At 45.9% G+C, this 18,995-nt stretch overlaps 1 protein-coding gene across 1 annotated transcript; it reads right to left on the bottom strand.

Annotated features, from left to right (window-relative positions):
• Window positions 1-69: 69 nt before the first annotated feature.
• Window positions 70-2,260, bottom strand: LOC103840584 (GDT1-like protein 4). Its single transcript, XM_009117083.3, has 12 exons — window positions 2,033-2,260; window positions 1,871-1,939; window positions 1,650-1,709; window positions 1,523-1,570; window positions 1,277-1,368; window positions 1,155-1,191; window positions 1,008-1,058; window positions 854-922; window positions 705-749; window positions 570-631; window positions 419-491; window positions 70-347 (listed from the first exon to the last, which is right to left on the bottom strand). The coding sequence occupies exons 1-12, from the start codon at window positions 2,048-2,050 to the stop codon at window positions 279-281; spliced, it is 693 nt and encodes a 230-aa protein (XP_009115331.1). The 5' UTR covers window positions 2,051-2,260; the 3' UTR covers window positions 70-278.
• Between the last annotated feature and the right edge of the window lie 16,735 nt (window positions 2,261-18,995).

Genomic DNA, 18,995 nt, shown 5'->3' with positions numbered 1-18,995 from the left:
TATCATTTTGGATTTCTCTTCGTTTGCATTCACATACCAACTTCAAAATCAATCACATAAATTCATTGAAACAAAAAAAAGGGAACGTCAACTTTATTGAAGTCTGTTTAAGCCTGTTTAAATGTATTTCTTGTAACTGTAGATAAGATTTGTTTTCTGTAAGTAACTTGTGTAAAACATGTAATATCAAGTATTAAATCATCTAAGAAACTATAGTGTACTGATGCTCCTTTTTCATCATCATCATCTGCACTACAGCAAACAAACAAAACTAGGCCTCACTCAACAGAAGTGAGAAACGATTGGATGCCAAAAATAATGAAAAGCATTCCACCAGAAAGAGCAACCTGCAACAACAACACCATTAGACCCGAGTTAAGTTCTGTTGTTTCGAATGTAGAAAAGGATGTTCTCTTACTATTCTTTCGGATATTTGAGAAGCTAAGCTCTTTCCTCCAATCACAGCAGCAGTGGTGCACAATAGCTGTGCTCTGTCTAGGCACAAGATTAGTCAGCAACATTGCTTTCAAACACAAAACGACTCTAGTGGTTTTACAGTGAAAACTTACACAATTCCGCCAAGGACCACCCCAAACGGATTTTCATCTGCGGCTAAACCAATTGTAGCAAGCTGTTTAAAAGGAAGAAGTTATGGTGAGTATTTAAATATTGAGTCAGTTAATCGAGTAAGTGAGGAGCTAAACCTGACTCTTGTCACCAAATTCACCAAAGAAATTAATCGAAAATGCCTGCAAGAAGAGATGGAGATACAAACACATGAAACAAATTTCAGAAAGGTTTATTGCTTTTTTTTTTTGAGAGAGAAGATTCTGAGAGGCTCTTAAGTTCTTACCTTGAGAAAGATTGGAGAGAAGAATTGTGTGAGGAATGGCCTGTTCTGCTTTTTGTTTTCATCTTCAATCTACAATGACAAGAGATGATTTTGTGAAAACATAGCGCATAAAATCAGTCTGTGTAATCTTGGGTTTTTTTTTTTAGTTCCATACCTTACTGTTGTTATCTTTTGTAGCTTTACCATTAGCCTTCAAATCAGAATCCTGTGATAATACACACACACACACAAGAGAGAGTCAAACCACAAACGCATATATCTAAAAAATGAGAATGAGAGCGTGAGGAAAGACAAAACAGACCAGTTCTGCTTCGACTTCAGCCAATTCTTCTGATTCCCTGCCAAGCAAAGAAAAAATCAATAATCTTGGATGTCAAATATTGATCCTCATGACATCAAAAACTGATGAAAGAAAACTATTACCCTCCTCCTTGTTTAAAACCGTCCCACAAAGACCATAGCCCGAAACCAAAGAACAACAATGTCGTTATGTGATGAGTCCACTTGCGAGAGATCTGCAAAAAAAAGAGAGGGTTCGAATCAGCATTTAGTAAAATATTAAAAATGTCCCCCACAAAAGGGAACTAGTAAGAACAAAAACTAAATCAAACTACAATCTGAGCAGGTGCAAGCAAAAAAAAAAAAGTAGTACAGAAGGCAAAAACCTACCAGATTAGGAGCAGCCCATCCAACAGTAGCAGAGAGGATAGTCATGACCTAAGAATGAGCAAAGGACATGAGCTTCCAAAAAATATCACTGAAACCAATAAAGTCAAACTGAGTCAAGAAAACGTACAATAAGAGCGGACACACAACCTGCCAACACAAGTCTCCTCGGATAACGCATCGCCAATATCTGTTTGAAAGAACAAAAAGATGTCAACATAAAAAAGGAAGAGTAATTCCAATCTTCACTCAGTTTCAAATGTTGACTTTAAACTAGAAAGAGGCAAATCCGACAGAAAAGCCATTGACTTTAAACACTCCAAGCAAAAGCAAAAATGAACACAAACTTACAGCAGCAGCGAAAAACGTCTTGTCACCAATCTCCGATACAAAAGTCATCGCCAGTGACTTGGTAAAACCCTAAATAAAATATAAAAACAAAACCTAAAGATTAACCATCCATCCCACAGAGAAAACAAAAAAAAACAATCGACAGATATCTTATGACTGTACCTGCAAAACCGAGCTCATGGCTTCCGAAACAGCTTCAAACTCCGAAAACTTGCAGCTGATACAGGAGTGAAAGGATGAATGCTTTTTTATTTTTCTTTTGGGGTGAATTTGATTCGATTCGGATTCGGATTCTTTAGCCCTTGAGATCTTGCCACCTGGAACGATAAATATTGTGTGGGACCCAAGAAACCTAACTAGAGTTCAGAAAGATGCTAAAAATAAATGTGTTGTTCCTTGGGTTTCGTCACTGTGGATATATATATATATATATATGCCTTTTACTGCGCATCACCGATAAAGACGTCACATGAGAATATCCCTTATATATTAATTGAGAAACATTACAACCTTTAAGTGTAGTCACGTGTCATCACCAGAATGAAATTCAGAATCCTTAGAAAATATGTTGGTCCAATTAAGTATACATTATACTTTTCATTAAACTAATCATACAATTAATTAAAGTGTACAATTACTATTTTATTTTATTTCCTTAAATAAAAGCTACGGAATTACCAAATATGACTAATATATATATGACAATTAATGATTCTAATAATAAAGATTTGATAGCAATTTATATCACATCCATTGTTTTTGTTTAATTTTATATTATTAAAATAAATTAAACAATCAAATTAGCTATGAAATTAAAATATAGATTTTTTCGTATATGTTATATTTTGAATTTTAAAAAATGACAAATTACTAAAACTGTTAAAATTATTATGTTAAAAATTAATGATTAATGGTTTAACATCTCCTATATATTAATTAAGAAACATTTAAAAAGTTTAGAACATTTAGTTTGTACTAATTAAAAAAATGTCATGATGAGTTGTCACGTAACTTGAATGCAAATAACTAAAATGACACAAAAATGAGAAAAATATTGAAGATATATAGTATTGACAAGTGAACGTAAATTTCTCATAACCATAATTAACTTTTAAATTGCTAAATCATGATATAAAACGGAGCTGACATAGTTTCATTGTAACCAAATATTAGGCATGAGATTCTTCGGCTTAAACGTTAGGCTTTTATGTGATAAATAATTTTTTGACTTAAAATATTTTTAAAAATGAGACCAGTTCATTAGTAAACAAATTATGTAGTTAACAAAAAAATTTTAAAAAAATTGTTTAAGGGTCAAATATTAATTCGATCAATAATATAAATTTTATTTTCCATACGATATTTCTTAAATAATTTTCATACAAATTTACCCTGCGCAAGGCGCAGGTCTTATCCTAGTATATATATAAATGTGTTCTCAACAGAACTTGCAAGTTTTTGTCCCCCTGCCTCAAAACTGATTGGTGAAGATTAAAACTAAATAACTATTTACTCCTAGTCCTGGTGAGGTACATGTTGTGGAAAGTATTACATAGCACAGCGCATGTCCCTTTTTTTTTCTGTCAAAATCATGGTTATAAGTTGTGGACTACTTCCCTTAAACCATTCAAGTTGAATTTGATTTTGTTGAAAGGAAATCTATTAGCCAAACTAAAGTCCTTACTTGGTAAACTAAGAAATGAAAATATTGGAAACAAAGGCTTTGTTCACAAGAAAATGTAACAAAAGAAATACAATTTTACTATAGATATATAAAATGCAGTTAGTTCATAGCCAACCAACCAAACTATCGCTTTACATCAACAACCCAATGAAATAGCAGGCAGCACAAATAATAGGATTAAAAGATTATATATATCACTAACATATAAATGCAGTTCATAGCCAGCAATCGAAAATGGCGTTTTACACAAACAAACCAAGGTAATATGCAAAGAACACAAATAATATTCAGGATTATAAGATTATACATCACTAATACATTTGAAAAAAAAAAAAATCAGGATTGTGCCACTGCGGCACCGTCAATGGAACGAAGCGCTTGGTTTGCAAAATATCGAACATCAACATCAGGGTCCTCGCTCAGGTCCACCAAACACTGACGTATTGTTTTCTCCACCACCTACAATTTTTTTTTGATACAACCAAAGTTCAACAACCTGCATTATATATTCTATGCAATTGTGTTATATTTTTAATCTCTCATCTTACTGATTGGTCGACTATGGGGATGAGGGATTGCAGAAGTTTTGCAACATTGAACTTGACGTTTGGAACTCTGCAGAGATTATTAAGCACAACAACACGTTAAAACTATGATGCTTTCTTGAAGACGTTAGCCAAAGTCATCTCTAATGTTCTTACCTGTCTTTTGATGCCTCAACCACCACAGGAAGAAACTTGGAGCATGTAATTTCAGATCCCATTACAGGAGCCATGAGAGATATTGCTCGTAGAACCATCATCCTATGTAGATAGTGCGGATTGGTGACCATGTCCAATACCTGTTTACATTGAAAGAACAAATAAAAAGGTCAATATGGAACTCTACATATGCAGCTCAAACAATACCGATGTTAATAAGAACAAACCTGTGGAACTATGTGCTGCATTGCCCATTCAGAACCGAACTCCTCTGCAAGGCGCTTTAGGTTGTTTGCTGCAGCTTCACGGATAGAGTAGACCTGAAAGAGGAGAGGGAGAACAAAGTCATTCTCCAGAATCACAAGTGGATGATTAATTAATGCCAATATCAAAGGATTCAGGGAACCTTGTCTTGCAGCCATTGCATGCAAAGGGCTCCAAGCTTGTCATCAAAGAACCCTATACCTAACTGGCTAGCCAACAGAGGAACGTATTCAATTATAGCAAGCCGAACTCTCCAGTGACGATCCTCAGCAAGCTCTACAATCGCTGGTAACAAGGATTGTGACAGCAGATCGATCCCAATAACCTAGCGGTAAAAGATATTCAGTTACAAGTTGAAAAAACAGAGAAGCAACGTAAGTAGCTAAATCAAAGACATGCGAAAGAGGGATATGCAGCAAACCTGGTTGACTTGGTCTAGCTTGCTTATGATGTTGAGCCGTACATCAGGAAATTCATCTTTCAAAAGGGAAAGAAAAATTGGTAGCAGATGCTCAATGGTTGAATCCTGTATTGAAGGTTTTGGTATGTTAATATAATTACTGATAAGGTAAACATGATGTGGCAAATGTTAACTATCTTCAGTTTCATACTTTGCCAAGGATAGGAGCCATCCCCATTATTACTGAAGCAAGAGCAGAGCGGACATGTTGAGATGAATCGGTTGATAATTCCTGCCAGACAAGAGTTGGGATAACATTATTACCATGAGTCATATGTCATCATACAACATGCTTGTTATGGTATTTGAGGAGATTCATCAATATATAGAAGGTACCTTCACACAAGGAAGGATGTGCTGAATCACAAGCTCTGGATTCAAAAGCTGGCAGAACTTGGTCACTTTTCCTGCTGCTGCTATTCGCACTTCAGCCTCGTTGTCTCGTAGCAGTCCTACATATGCTGGAACCAAATCCGTCCTAGAGATATTACAACATATAAATTTGTGTCAAAAATACTAATATATGTCCAAAACGTAAAGCTTAAAGAAAACTTTCAGTAACGCTCACATACCTAGTGGAATCAGGACCCACTGCCTCACAAAGCTCATATAGCTGATTAGCAACCATGTACCGCACCCTCCAAGATTTATCCTGCTCTCATAAAACAAATCACTGCAAACTTACACCGATGAAAACTACCAACGCAGATAAATGAATAAAAAACAAAACCTCATTGCACCTGAGAGAAATTAACAACTGCTTTGTAAGCGCTCGACTTCCTCGACAACTGCTTTGGATCTTTCAGGACCCAACTTTCGTCTCTTCTGTCGGATGGGCTTAATATTTGGGTCTACGTTTAGCTCGTGAGTCGTGATGGACTGGTCGATTCCCTGCATGTCAGTCATCGACCAGGCAAAGGTAGACAAGTTTTGCTTCAGGAAATCCGTGATATCGCGTTGCATCTCGTCCGACAGATAAGCGCCTACTCGTAGCACTTTGCTTGGATCCGATTCGTCGACTGGGACTTCGAGCACCTCTTCCTTTTGTGGGCAGATCTTGCTGATAGGAGGTGAGATCGAGTTGACTAGTGACTGAGATCGCTGCAGTTTGACCGTGGCGATTAAGAGATCTCGCGCGGCCCGTTGATCTCCTCTCACTGTCTTAGTCGTGCCATCCATTCCCGGGAATTTGACGCACTGATGGTACGTGGATGCGATTGCACGCATGGAGTACAACCATGGAGTGCCTAGTATCACGTGGTAGGGAGCCTTGGTGCTGACTACCGAGAACTTGACCATCCGTGCTACTCCCTCTGCTTGTACCGAGAGACGGATAGTTCCCATGATTACTTCGGAAGAACCGTTAAAGCCGGTGAGAGTCCTGGATGACGGTTTCACGTCTTTTAAGTCGATTCCCATTTTTACGAGAGTTTCGCGAAAAATGATATCGACCGAGCTGCCAGTATCGATCAGCACTTTGGTAACGTCGTACTTATCGATGGCTAAAACGACGAGGAGAGGATCGTTGTGAGGGAAAGTTACTCCGACAAGGTCTTCAGTTGAGAAGGAGATTGGGAGATCAGTTGGGAACTTCTGCGGCCAGCGCTGCGAGGTGTCCACCATTCGTCGGTGATCTTTGACTGCTCGTACGGAGTCCCCGCAAGGTGGAGATCCTCCCATAATCACGTTGATCCGCGGCCTGACACTTGATTGCTTCCTGGTGAGAAGAGCTCGGAGGTCTTCGCTTTCTTTCGGCGACCCGGCCTTTTTGTGGTCCAGTTTTGCACGCAAATCACCGACTCGCGCGTTAAGCTGATCTCGTAGATCGACGATAGGATTGCCTTCCGTAGTTACCAATGAGGATCCTGGGCTCAGCGAATGCTTAGTTCTTTTAGCATTGAGCTCGACTCGGAGATCGGATGATCCGGGAGTCTTGTCATTCGTTGGCGTGGTCTTTCGTTTGAGGAGTACACGTAAGTCCAACGGGTCGAGGGCTTCCTCGAGATCGCTCTCTTCGTCTGATGAGGACTCCGGTTGGGCTCGAATGACTTCAATCCTTTGTCTGGCTGCCGGCGGATCTTCGTCAGCTGAGGCGTCACCATCATCGTCTTGATGTGGGATTTGCTCGGCGACTTTTGGTTTTTGGTCGTCTTGACGCGGTTTTGCTTGATTTTTTCGCTGATTTTTCCTGTCCTTGTTTCTGCTCCAACTGTTCTCGCTTTTTGGCTTCGGAGGAGGAATCTTAATTTCACCGCTTTCGAGTGAGGAGAGGAATTGCGCAAAAAGTGTTTTGCACTCCGAAGTGTCGTGACCTTTTACACCGTGGAGTTTGCACGATTTAGTAAGCCCTGGCGGGGTCCGGGAAGATCCCGCTGCCGAATCGACCTGGGCGACCGTGGCTGGCGCTGTTGCTCGGGGGGATTCGCTTGGAGGATCGGTTTCCCGATGAAAGGTGTTCCACTTCTTCCCGTTTTCGTCGACGATGTAAAGGAGACCGTTCTTACGGTTATTTTTGTCGCTTGGAGCATGCTGACGAGGTTCGACGTGAGCTGTGGCGGCATTTTTAGGCGCCGATTGCTTCGCCGAGTTGTGCTTGCTCATGATGGCTTTAGTGTCTTCTTCCATACGAATGAAGTTGTGAGAACGAGCAACGGCATCTTGCAACGTCGTGGCGGTGCATCGATAGAGATCTTCTCGGAACTTACATTCCACAAGGAGATTGTTCCTCAAGGCATCGACGGCGATGTGGTCTGGGATATTGATTCTTGACACGACCGACTTAAAACGTTCCATGTAATCGCGAAGATTCTGATCCTTCGTTTGCTTGAGGTTCCAGAGAGTCGACGCCGTTGCTTCACGCTTGGTGAACATGATATAAGTCTTGAGAAAAGCCGAGGAGAGCTCTTTGAAGCTTCTAATTGAATTCTCTTAGAGTCCCGAGAACCAGGTTAAGGCTTGCTCGTTGAGTGTTTCAATGAAAAGTTGGCAGTATCCCGCGTCTCTTTCATCGGGGGCGAGTCTGGCCCTCGCTACCGCAATATTAAAAGCCGTCAAGTGCTCGACGGGATCTCCTCCTGGTTTGTATTCTGGAAGACGCAACTTGTCCATCTTTCGGAGTTTGACCTCCGTCAGTTCCTCGGTGAAAGGAGTACGCGATGTTGATGCGATGACACTGTCAATCTCGGGTACTGCGCTCGTTGCTTGGTGGATCCTCGAACTCATTTGTTGGAAATTTAGTTTAAGCTCAGCGATTTCTCGGACAGTTGATGGATCTGACGCTGCAGGAGAAGCATCGGCGGCTAGGGTTTCCGCGAGTTGAAGAGTGGGATCGACTGGGTTCGTCGTTCGTCCTTCTGCCGGAGTAGGAGGGTTTGTATTGAAGAGGTAACGACGGAGCGGTTGCGAGTTGCCGGTGGAGGCGCTAAGAGCAGCGACAATGGCGGCGAGCTGATCATTCGTCGTCTTCTGAACTTCTTCTTGATGAGCAAGTCGGGCTATGACTGAACTCATGAATTCCGACGAGAGGAGGGGAGGAGGCGGAGGAGGCGTGAGTGCCGGCTCCTCTCCTGAGGTATCAGGGTTCGTACCTCCGGTGGTCATATCGGTCTAGAAACGCTGGGTCTGTTCTGCCCCACGGTGGGCGCCAATTGTTTAAGGTGAGTTTGGTCTCGGGTGAAGTAAACAATACTAGAAATGGGTCGAACAGAGGCGTTTATTAGATTTCGAGATGATGTTACAAAGGTGGAGAAAGTAAAAGCAAGCCGGAGCTCGTGAGAGCTTAAACCGGAAAAGTACAAATAGCAGAGAGATGATTGTACGGATGATAAACCCTAATCTCGCCGCTAAGTTTGTGTAGCTAAGTGTCGATGCCTTTCTCCTTTGCTTTCCTCTCCTTTTATACTCTGTTCGATTACCTTAACCTAATCTCTTTTTACTGATTGGGCTTTGTCGGCCCTTCGGGCCTGATTATGAGATGCTCGCTCCGAGCCGTTTAGTCGATCAACCTCGCTTCGCTTGCTCTCCGCTTCGACTAACGGCGCTTCTTGGTTAAGTTGAAGCCTCGAGAATCGGCTTTTGCGCCGACGTCGACTCGGTTTGCTGGACTGGGCTCTTTGTTCGATGGGCTTTGTGGATGGGTTAAATCCATCCCCAACAGTAATCCATATTTTGGTTTTTGGTCTCGGGTGAAGTAAACAATACTAGAAATGGGTCGAACAGAGGCGTTTATTAGATTTCGAGATGATGTTACAAAGGTGGAGAAAGTAAAAGCAAGCCGGAGCTCGTGAGAGCTTAAACCGGAAAAGTACAAATAGCAGAGAGATGATTGTACGGATGATAAACCCTAATCTCGCCGCTAAGTTTGTGTAGCTAAGTGTCGATGCCTTTCTCCTTTGCTTTCCTCTCCTTTTATACTCTGTTCGATTACCTTAACCTAATCTCTTTTTACTGATTGGGCTTTGTCGGCCCTTCGGGCCTGATTATGAGATGCTCGCTCCGAGCCGTTTAGTCGATCAACCTCGCTTCGCTTGCTCTCCGCTTCGACTAACGGCGCTTCTTGGTTAAGTTGAAGCCTCGAGAATCGGCTTCTGCGCCGACGTCGACTCGGTTTGCTGGACTGGGCTCTTTGTTCGATGGGCTTTGTGGATGGGTTAAATCCATCCCCAACAGTAAGTCCCCCCCCAGTTTATTGATGGTCGAGCAATCGACCTTCGATGAATTTGGTGTCTGTAGTTCGGAGAACAAAAGGTTCAATCCGAGCAAGCGACTGATCGTTGAAGAGTCGATCCGTTCAATTGATACTTCTCGACCGAGAGAATGGATCGACGCGTCCGTTTCTCACGCGTTGCGATCGTGAGATAAACGCTTACGGGTCGAGAAGATGGACCGGCGCATCTGTCGATCACGCGCCTAATTGGGTTTAGGCCCACTTAGGCCTTATTAGGCGTAATGATGACGCCTTGATCTCCGCGCTTATCTCTCCCTATAAATAGCTCTCCCCCCCCCTCTCCACTTCTTTTCATTTTTCTCCGCAGCGTTAAAGGTACTTTCTCTCTCTACGCTCCTTCTCTCTCTTTATCTCTGTTTTTAGATCTGCGATTATCCGAGATGTCGCCATCTCATCGTTTGACGCGGGAACAAAAGGGAAAGGGGGCGGTATCTTCTCGGGATTCTGACGATATCCATCACGAAGCGATGATGGATACGGGAAATATGGACTTATCGCAGCGTCTCTTGGTCTCGGAGGCGAGAGAACAGTTCCGGGGTGACGACGATGGTCACGAAGCGGTTGACACTTCGATTGTTCCGATCAGCTATTATCCCGGGAACATCTTCGCCGAGGAGAGTCCACTGGAGGTCTGGAGAATTCGACCTTCGGTCGTCGACGGACAAGATTGGTCCAACGTCGAGAGGACGAAATCCACCGTGGAGTCGGTGGAAGCTATCCTCCGAGATCTCAACGCACACGGGGTCTCGTTCATCATTCCAAAGCGGGATCAGAGGCCTTGGTCGCCTCCGAAGGGGTATCAGTGCATTTACGAGTCGTATTTTAGGAACGACACGAAGTTATGGTTCCCAATTCCCCGAATCGTCACGGCTTATGCGTTCCGCAGAGGAGTCGCTTTAAGCCAGTTGATGAACGGTTCTCTCCGGTTGATGGTCGTTTTATCGGTGATCGCGGCTGAGGCAGGAACATCGATGAGTGTGAGGTCGTTTGAAGAATTGACTTCAGTTTCGATTTCCGACGATGGGCTCGTCTCGACGAGGATGCGCCCAAACTATAACGTGGTCACGGGGTATCCGACCAAAACTTCAGACTGGCAACGCTCGTACTTCTACGTGAAGTCGAACAGATCAGCATTCGAAGAGCCTCCGAAGTCTGGTTACCGCGTTCTCTGGAATGCAGAGATGGGTACTGCACGCTGTCTTATGTGACGATTGTGGCGTGTACTCGTCTAACGCGTATATATTTTTTTTTTGTAGTTGGTCACCCGAATCTCGCTACGTACCCCGAGAATTGGAAGGAGAGTGCTCGGATTGTCGCGTTGCAGAGGCAAGATCACTGGGAGGATTTTACTCGGGAGAGAATTCAAAGATCTGTAGAACGGATTGCGAGTCGTAAGTTCTCACTCCCCCTTTGTGTTTCCTATCAAGCGAATAACATCTTATTAGGGATTTTCTTTTGCAGAGCATTGGATTTCGGACTCGCTTCCTCTCATCAATCGATCGACTTCGAAACGGTTGTCTCTTTTTACACGAGCCGAGCAAAAGGAAATCAATCAGGCCCGAACAATGAAGCAACTGCCTGATCTTAGTCTTATTGCGGCGGGGAAGATAGGTGCCAAAAAGGGTACTGACGGCTCTGCAGGAGTCGAGATTACGGACACTGTCCCCGTTACCGCCGAGCGGGCGCCTACTGGTGGCTCTTCTCAGGGAAAAGCCTCGAAGAAGAAGAAGAGCAAGGAGACTCGGAAAGAGTCCAATGAGATAGGTCAAACCGATCTGGATAACTCCTCTAAGAAGGGTAGTAAGAAGAGGAAAGCCGCGGAACCACCTGCGGAAGACGTTCCCAGGAAGAAGAAAACGAAGAAGCAAGATTTCTCCGTGCCCCGACCGTCTTCGGTTTGCGAGGAGGAACTCCAAGCTTTGGTCCCTGACGCTACTCCCGAGGTTGAGACCTCGGATGATGACGAAAACGAGACCATCGCTTTACGTCGGAGAAGACGAGAGGGCCCTCAGCAGAATCGCGGAGCCTTAGTGGGTGATCAGGGCCTCTCGGAGACTTCGAAGGGGTTGCCAGCTTCTGAAAGACCGCGAGTCCCTCTGAGGGGCGACTCTTCGGCTCACATCACGGAAGGTTCTGAGACCCGTGTGTCCGGCCGTCCCAAGGAAACCCCGGAGGATGGGTTCAAGTTCGAGTTCAACCGAGAGCTCCCGCTGGCCTGTTACCCGGAGGATTGCGCTCGTTTGCTACGGCTAGTCAAAAGCGGTCCCGATCTGCTTCCTTCAGTGGGGGACCTCATCTTCAAAGATGAATATGAACATGCTTCTTGCTCGTCGGTAAAGGTAAGTAGTTGCTCGTTTCCTTCTTCTCTGAACTTTAAATTATTTTGGCTAAGTCTCTTTTTTTTTTGTGTTTTGATCAGAGTCACGGCGACTGGAATGTTCTGGTTGGGAAGTATGACTCAGCCCTCAGGCGGGCTAGAGAGCAGATCCGTGAGAGTGAAGAAGCCAAGAAGAAAGCGGAGGAGGCTCTTCGGGTGTCTTCGCGGGAAAAGGCTGAAGCCATTGCTCGGGAGAAATCTCTCAGGAAAGCGTTTGACGAGACGCGAACATCTGACGCGGCTGAACTGCAGATGTGTAAGGAGGCGATGAACAATCTCGAGTTCGTGGTGGATAAGCAGCGGAAGGAAAAGGCTGATCTAGAGGCAAAAATGGCTGCGGAATTGCTGAGGCATTCCGAGGAGATGGACAGGCTTCGGAAATCTCGTAAATACGAGGTCACGCACGAGAGGGTTCGCGTGCTGATTGCCATGATCGCTAAAGCCGAGAAACGCTTTCACAGGATTTCCCTTCGTGAGGACAAAAGGGACAAATACGACGATGCTCGGTGTCTCTATAGTCAAGCCTTTGGAACAAGGAAATGTCTCGAGCAGATTAAGGCCTCAGGTGTCGAGATCCCGCAGGAAACCATCGATTTCTTCGCTGGGCAAGAGAGGCATTATGAAGAGGAAGCAGAACGCTTGGAAGTAAAGGAAATTCCAGCAGAAGATCTTCGCCTCTCCCCATTAGTGTTGGAGTCTCGGTTCCTGATCGAAGAGATTTGGCGTCAGCTCGACCCATTTGGATCGAACATTGGTTTGATCGATTCAGAGGCTGCCATTGCCCTTCGCACTCCCCTCGCCGACCGAGATCCCCGATCTGCAGATCCGACGGAGAAGCCTGCTCAGACGGCCGTATCTTCCAACCAGCACACCGACCAAGGTGTCGACCCGACGGAGCGAACATCAGTGGGACCGGTTGTTCAGAAGGACGGGGCCGTGCCTACCATCGTGCTGACCGATTCCTCTGCGAAGGCATCGAAGAATGCCAGCTCGTCGGCTTCCTCGTCGGAAGACCCGGGGAAGGGAGACGACCTTCCAACTGAGACGCCAGCTGCGAATGTTACCGAGTCAATCCCAACAAAGTTTGGCCGCGTCTCGGGTCCCGGAGAGGGTGACGGCAGTGGCGACAAGGATCCTCCTGTGGTCGATTAATAATCAATGTTGTTTGTTGTAACTTCTTTCGCTCTATTTAGTAGACTTTTTCTCCTTTTGTTGTACTTCGGTCTCGTTGAGACCTTTGAACCTTTATGTACCGTTGGCCCATATGGGTCTTGTTGTTCGATACTCGGGATGTTTACCCCCTTTTTTTTTTAAAGGCTTTTATCAAATGTTTGCTTTGCTTCGAATCGTAACTCGTTTCTCGTTAAGTCGTTCCCATTAGCCTTGTCTGTAACTAAATAACAAAGAAAAAACAAGGCAAGGACTTTTAACGAGTTTCCGAGGAAAAGGTATCTGGATGCTCCGCGGTAACCGAGAGAAATTTGGTCGGCCAACTCAATATTCTTCGATTTGTAATAAGATCCAGAAATTTCGCTCGTGAGTCGGTCAATGCCTCGAGCATCGGTGACGCGGAACTCTGTTTTTCCCTTCGTTCGATATCTGATCAGGATATCGTCGACTAAGTGGGATGAGTGCTCGTGCGCCGCTTTCGAGTTAAGGGGCTAGCATCATTTGGCTCTCGTCATTTTTTACTCGAGGGAGTGAGACGAGATGTATTTTTTGTTAGGTTGGGGCTGGACCCCGTAGAGGGGATGCCTACGTACCTCCGGGGAGGATCAAGCCTTTCGTAGTTCATTTTGGTCCAAGTAAAAGTGACTTGGTAGTCATTTACTTGGACGAGTAGAAGTGACCGTAGGGTGCATCTACTCGGTTTTTTTTTTTTTTTTTTTTTTTTTTTTTTTTTTTTTTGCGAGTAAAACGGTGATGTAGATCATTTTACTCGTTCTGAAAGGGTACTCGTTTTACGAGTAGAAGCGACGAAGATGCATGGAGTTCCAAGCTCGTGGAACTGCTTCTCCGCGGGAAGTTTCGAGTCGATATACTCCTGGTTTGACGACTCGAGTGATCTTATACGGTCCTTCCCAATTTGCGCCGAGTTTTCCAGCGTTGGGTTCCTTGGTGTTCTCAAAGACTTTTCTCATAACCAGATCGCCGAGCTCGAGAGGACGCGATCGGACCTTTTTGTTGTAGTAACTCTCGATTTGGTTTTGGTAGTTTTGGATTCGAAGTAAGGCTTGGTCGCGCTTCTCTTCTAGCCCATCTAGGGCATCTAGCAGCATCTCTTGATTAAGCTCGACATGCTGAGGCATCTTGGACCGGCGGAGACTTGTTACGTTGACCTCGGCTGGAGCCATTGCCTCCATCCCGTAAGCGAGTGAAAAAGGAGTACATTTTGTCGCTCCTCGGGGGGTTGTCCGGTGCGACCAGAGCACGCCGTCAAGTTCATCGGCCCAATGTCCTTTTTTGAGGTCAAGGCGCTTCTTGATTCCGTCGATGATAATCTTGTTCGAGGATTCTGCTTGTCCGTTTCCTTGAGGATATCTTGGCGTTGAAGGGCTTAGTCGGATGTTCCATTTGTTGCAGAAATCTTTAAAACTTCCGGCCATAAACTGTGATCCGTTGTCTGTCACGATCTCGTATGGTAGACCGTGGCGACAGATGATGTTCTTCCAGACAAAGCCACGAACTTCCTTCTCTGTAACCTGCGCGAAGGCTTCTGCTTCGATCCATTTGGTGAAGTAGTCGGTCAATACTAGCACGAAGCGGCGTTGGCGAGAATTCGGCATTGGTCCGATGATATCCATCCCCCATCGCATAAATGGGTAAGGGGCTGCGGATGTTCGTAGCAACTCGGTTGGGCTATGGATACTCGGAGCGTGTCGTTGACATTTGTCGCATCGCCGGGCATATGCTTCGCAGTCGGTATTCATAGTTGGCCAGAAAAATCCTAAGTTCCGAATCTTCAGGGCTAGTGACCGACCTCCAGAATGGTTTCCACCTGCTCCTTCGTGAGTCTCCGCCATTACTAGCTGCGTTTGCTCGGCAAAAATACATTTCAGGAGGACCTTGTTAGCCGTTACTCGGTGGAGTTCTTCTTCCATGACGACGTAATGCGCGCTGCGCCTCTTTAATCGTCTTGCGGCCCATTTATCCGTTGGAAGTGTGCCCGTGGTGAGGTATTGGATGAATTCAGTCCTCCAGTCGGGTAGTAGCTGATCTTGGTTTGTCATCTCGGAGTCGTCGTTGGTCTCAGATAAGGGCGTTGTTTCGAGTTCTGTGGTGACGAAGTTAGCTGACTCCGTTGAGATGTCGATGCTTGGTTTCTCGATTCGGTGAATTGGAATAGTCCTTTTGACTTGATCGCGTAGCTTGCTTCCGAGTGCTGCTAGCGCATCCGCACAGACATTTTCTCCACGAGGAACCTTGGTGAGCTCGAAGAATTCGAACTCTTTAGCCAATGCTTGTACAACTCGGAGATAAGCATCCATTTTATCGTTGCGCGCATCGTAATCGCCGCTGAACTGACTGGCGACGAGCTGTGAGTCGCAATATGCACTGAGTCGCTTAGCCTTGACTGCTTTGGCGAGGCGAAGGCCCGCGATGAGCGACTCATACTCTGCTTCGTTGTTCGACGCTGGGAAACCGAAGCTGAACGACTGTCGAATGAGCTCTCCCGATGGGGATTGAAGCTGAACTCCTGCTCCAGAGCCTTTGTTTGTCGAGGAACCGTCGACATGCAGGATCCATGTTGAATCCGAGGTTTCCAAATCTTGAGCGAGTTCCGGAGATAGCTCCACGAGAAAATCGGCGAGGACTTGGGCCTTAGCAGCGGTTCTGCACTTATAGGTGATGTCGAGTTCTCCGAGTTCGATCGCCCATTTGGTAAGACGGCCGGCTCTGTTCGTGTTTTGCAGGACAGTTCTGAGCGGCTGGTCGGTGAGAACTTCTACCGAATGTGATTGGAAATATGGGCGGAGTTTCCTCGCTGATTCGACGACGGCCAGGGCCATCTTTTCAAGTGTCGGATACCGGGTTTCTGGTCCGGTCATCCTCCTGCTCATGTAGAAAACAGGTCGTTGTTCTCCTCGGTCCTCCTTGATTAGCACGCTGCTGACTGCGGCGGATGAGACCGCAATGTAGAGAGATAAAACGTCGCCTATGTCCGGCTTTGCCAGGATAGGGGGCGTCGTCAGGTAATGTTTGAGCTGACTAAAAGCCTCCTCACATTTATCGTCCCAAATGAATTTCTTGTTTCCTCGGAGGAGATCGTAGAATGGGAGGCATTTATCGGTGGATCGGGAGATGAAACGATTAAGCGCTGCGATTCGGCCTGTTAGTCGTTGGACTTCTCGGCAGTTTCTCGGACTGGGGAGATCAAGGACAGCTGATATTTGCTTCGGGTTTGCTTCGATTCCCCGCTGCGTCACTATGTAGCCAAGGAATTCTCCGGACGATACCCCGAAAGTGCATTTGGCCGGGTTTAGCTTCATCTTGTACGCGTTTAGGATGTCGAAACACTCCCTTAAGTGTGCCAGGTGGTCGTTTGCTCGGACTGATTTGACGAGCATGTCATCGATGTAGACTTCCATCGTTGTACCGAGCTGTTTAGCGAACATGCGGTTGACAAGTCGCTGGTACGTCGCACCGGCATTCTTCAGCCCGAAGGGCATTACTTTGTAGCAGTAAGTTCCTCGATCCGTTATGAACGACGTCTTCTCTCGATCGTCGGGATGCATCATGATCTGGTTGTATCCCGAGAAAGCGTCCATAAACGTGAGCATTTCATTGCCAGCAGTTGACTCGACCAATCTGTCGATGTTCGGAAGTGGGTAGCTGTCTTTTGGGCAGGCTTTGTTGAGGTCAGTAAAATCGACGCACATGCGCCACTTGCCGTTTTTCTTCTTGACAACCACCGGGTTAGCGAGCCATTCCGGGTAACGAACTTCTGCTATTGAGCCCGCGCTTAGTAAGCGCTCGACTTCCTCGACAACTGCTTTGGATCTTTCAGGACCCAACTTTCGTCTCTTCTGTCGGATGGGCTTAATATTTGGGTCTACGTTTAGCTCGTGAGTCGTGATGGACTGGTCGATTCCCTGCATGTCAGTCATCGACCAGGCAAAGGTAGACAAGTTTTGCTTCAGGAAATCCGTGATATCGCGTTGCATCTCGTCCGACAGATAAGCGCCTACTCGTAGCACTTTGCTTGGATCCGATTCGTCGACTGGGACTTCGAGCACCTCTTCCTTTTGTGGGCAGATCTTGCTGATAGGAGGTGAGATCGAGTTGACTAGTGACTGAGATCGCTGCAGTTTGACCGTGGCGATTAAGAGATCTCGCGCGGCCCGTTGATCTCCTCTCACTGTCTTAGTCGTGCCATCCATTCCCGGGAATTTGACGCACTGATGGTACGTGGATGCGATTGCACGCATGGAGTACAACCATGGAGTGCCTAGTATCACGTGGTAGGGAGCCTTGGTGCTGACTACCGAGAACTTGACCATCCGTGCTACTCCCTCTGCTTGTACCGAGAGACGGATAGTTCCCATGATTACTTCGGAAGAACCGTTAAAGCCGGTGAGAGTCCTGGATGACGGTTTCACGTCTTTTAAGTCGATTCCCATTTTTACGAGAGTTTCGCGAAAAATGATATCGACCGAGCTGCCAGTATCGATCAGCACTTTGGTAACGTCGTACTTATCGATGGCTAAAACGACGAGGAGAGGATCGTTGTGAGGGAAAGTTACTCCGACAAGGTCTTCAGTTGAGAAGGAGATTGGGAGATCAGTTGGGAACTTCTGCGGCCAGCGCTGCGAGGTGTCCACCATTCGTCGGTGATCTTTGACTGCTCGTACGGAGTCCCCGCAAGGTGGAGATCCTCCCATAATCACGTTGATCCGCGGCCTGACACTTGATTGCTTCCTGGTGAGAAGAGCTCGGAGGTCTTCGCTTTCTTTCGGCGACCCGGCCTTTTTGTGGTCCAGTTTTGCACGCAAATCACCGACTCGCGCGTTAAGCTGATCTCGTAGATCGACGATAGGATTGCCTTCCGTAGTTACCAATGAGGATCCTGGGCTCAGCGAATGCTTAGTTCTTTTAGCATTGAGCTCGACTCGGAGATCGGATGATCCGGGAGTCTTGTCATTCGTTGGCGTGGTCTTTCGTTTGAGGAGTACACGTAAGTCCAACGGGTCGAGGGCTTCCTCGAGATCGCTCTCTTCGTCTGATGAGGACTCCGGTTGGGCTCGAATGACTTCAATCCTTTGTCTGGCTGCCGGCGGATCTTCGTCAGCTGAGGCGTCACCATCATCGTCTTGATGTGGGATTTGCTCGGCGACTTTTGGTTTTTGGTCGTCTTGACGCGGTTTTGCTTACTATTGGGGATGGATTTAACCCATCCACAAAGCCCATCGAACAAAGAGCCCAGTCCAGCAAACCGAGTCGACGTCGGCGCAGAAGCCGATTCTCGAGGCTTCAACTTAACCAAGAAGCGCCGTTAGTCGAAGCGGAGAGCAAGCGAAGCGAGGTTGATCGACTAAACGGCTCGGAGCGAGCATCTCATAATCAGGCCCGAAGGGCCGACAAAGCCCAATCAGTAAAAAGAGATTAGGTTAAGGTAATCGAACAGAGTATAAAAGGAGAGGAAAGCAAAGGAGAAAGGCATCGACACTTAGCTACACAAACTTAGCGGCGAGATTAGGGTTTATCATCCGTACAATCATCTCTCTGCTATTTGTACTTTTCCGGTTTAAGCTCTCACGAGCTCCGGCTTGCTTTTACTTTCTCCACCTTTGTAACATCATCTCGAAATCTAATAAACGCCTCTGTTCGACCCATTTCTAGTATTGTTTACTTCACCCGAGACCAAACTCACCTTAAACAATTGGCGCCCACCGTGGGGCAGAACAGACCCAGC

The sequence above is a fragment of the Brassica rapa genome, chromosome A09, assembly GCF_000309985.2.
Source record: "Brassica rapa cultivar Chiifu-401-42 chromosome A09, CAAS_Brap_v3.01, whole genome shotgun sequence".
Classification (NCBI taxonomy): Eukaryota; Viridiplantae; Streptophyta; class Magnoliopsida; order Brassicales; family Brassicaceae; genus Brassica; species Brassica rapa.
Note: the sequence above shows the minus strand (reverse complement) of the source record. Positions and strands in the feature narration are given on the sequence as shown.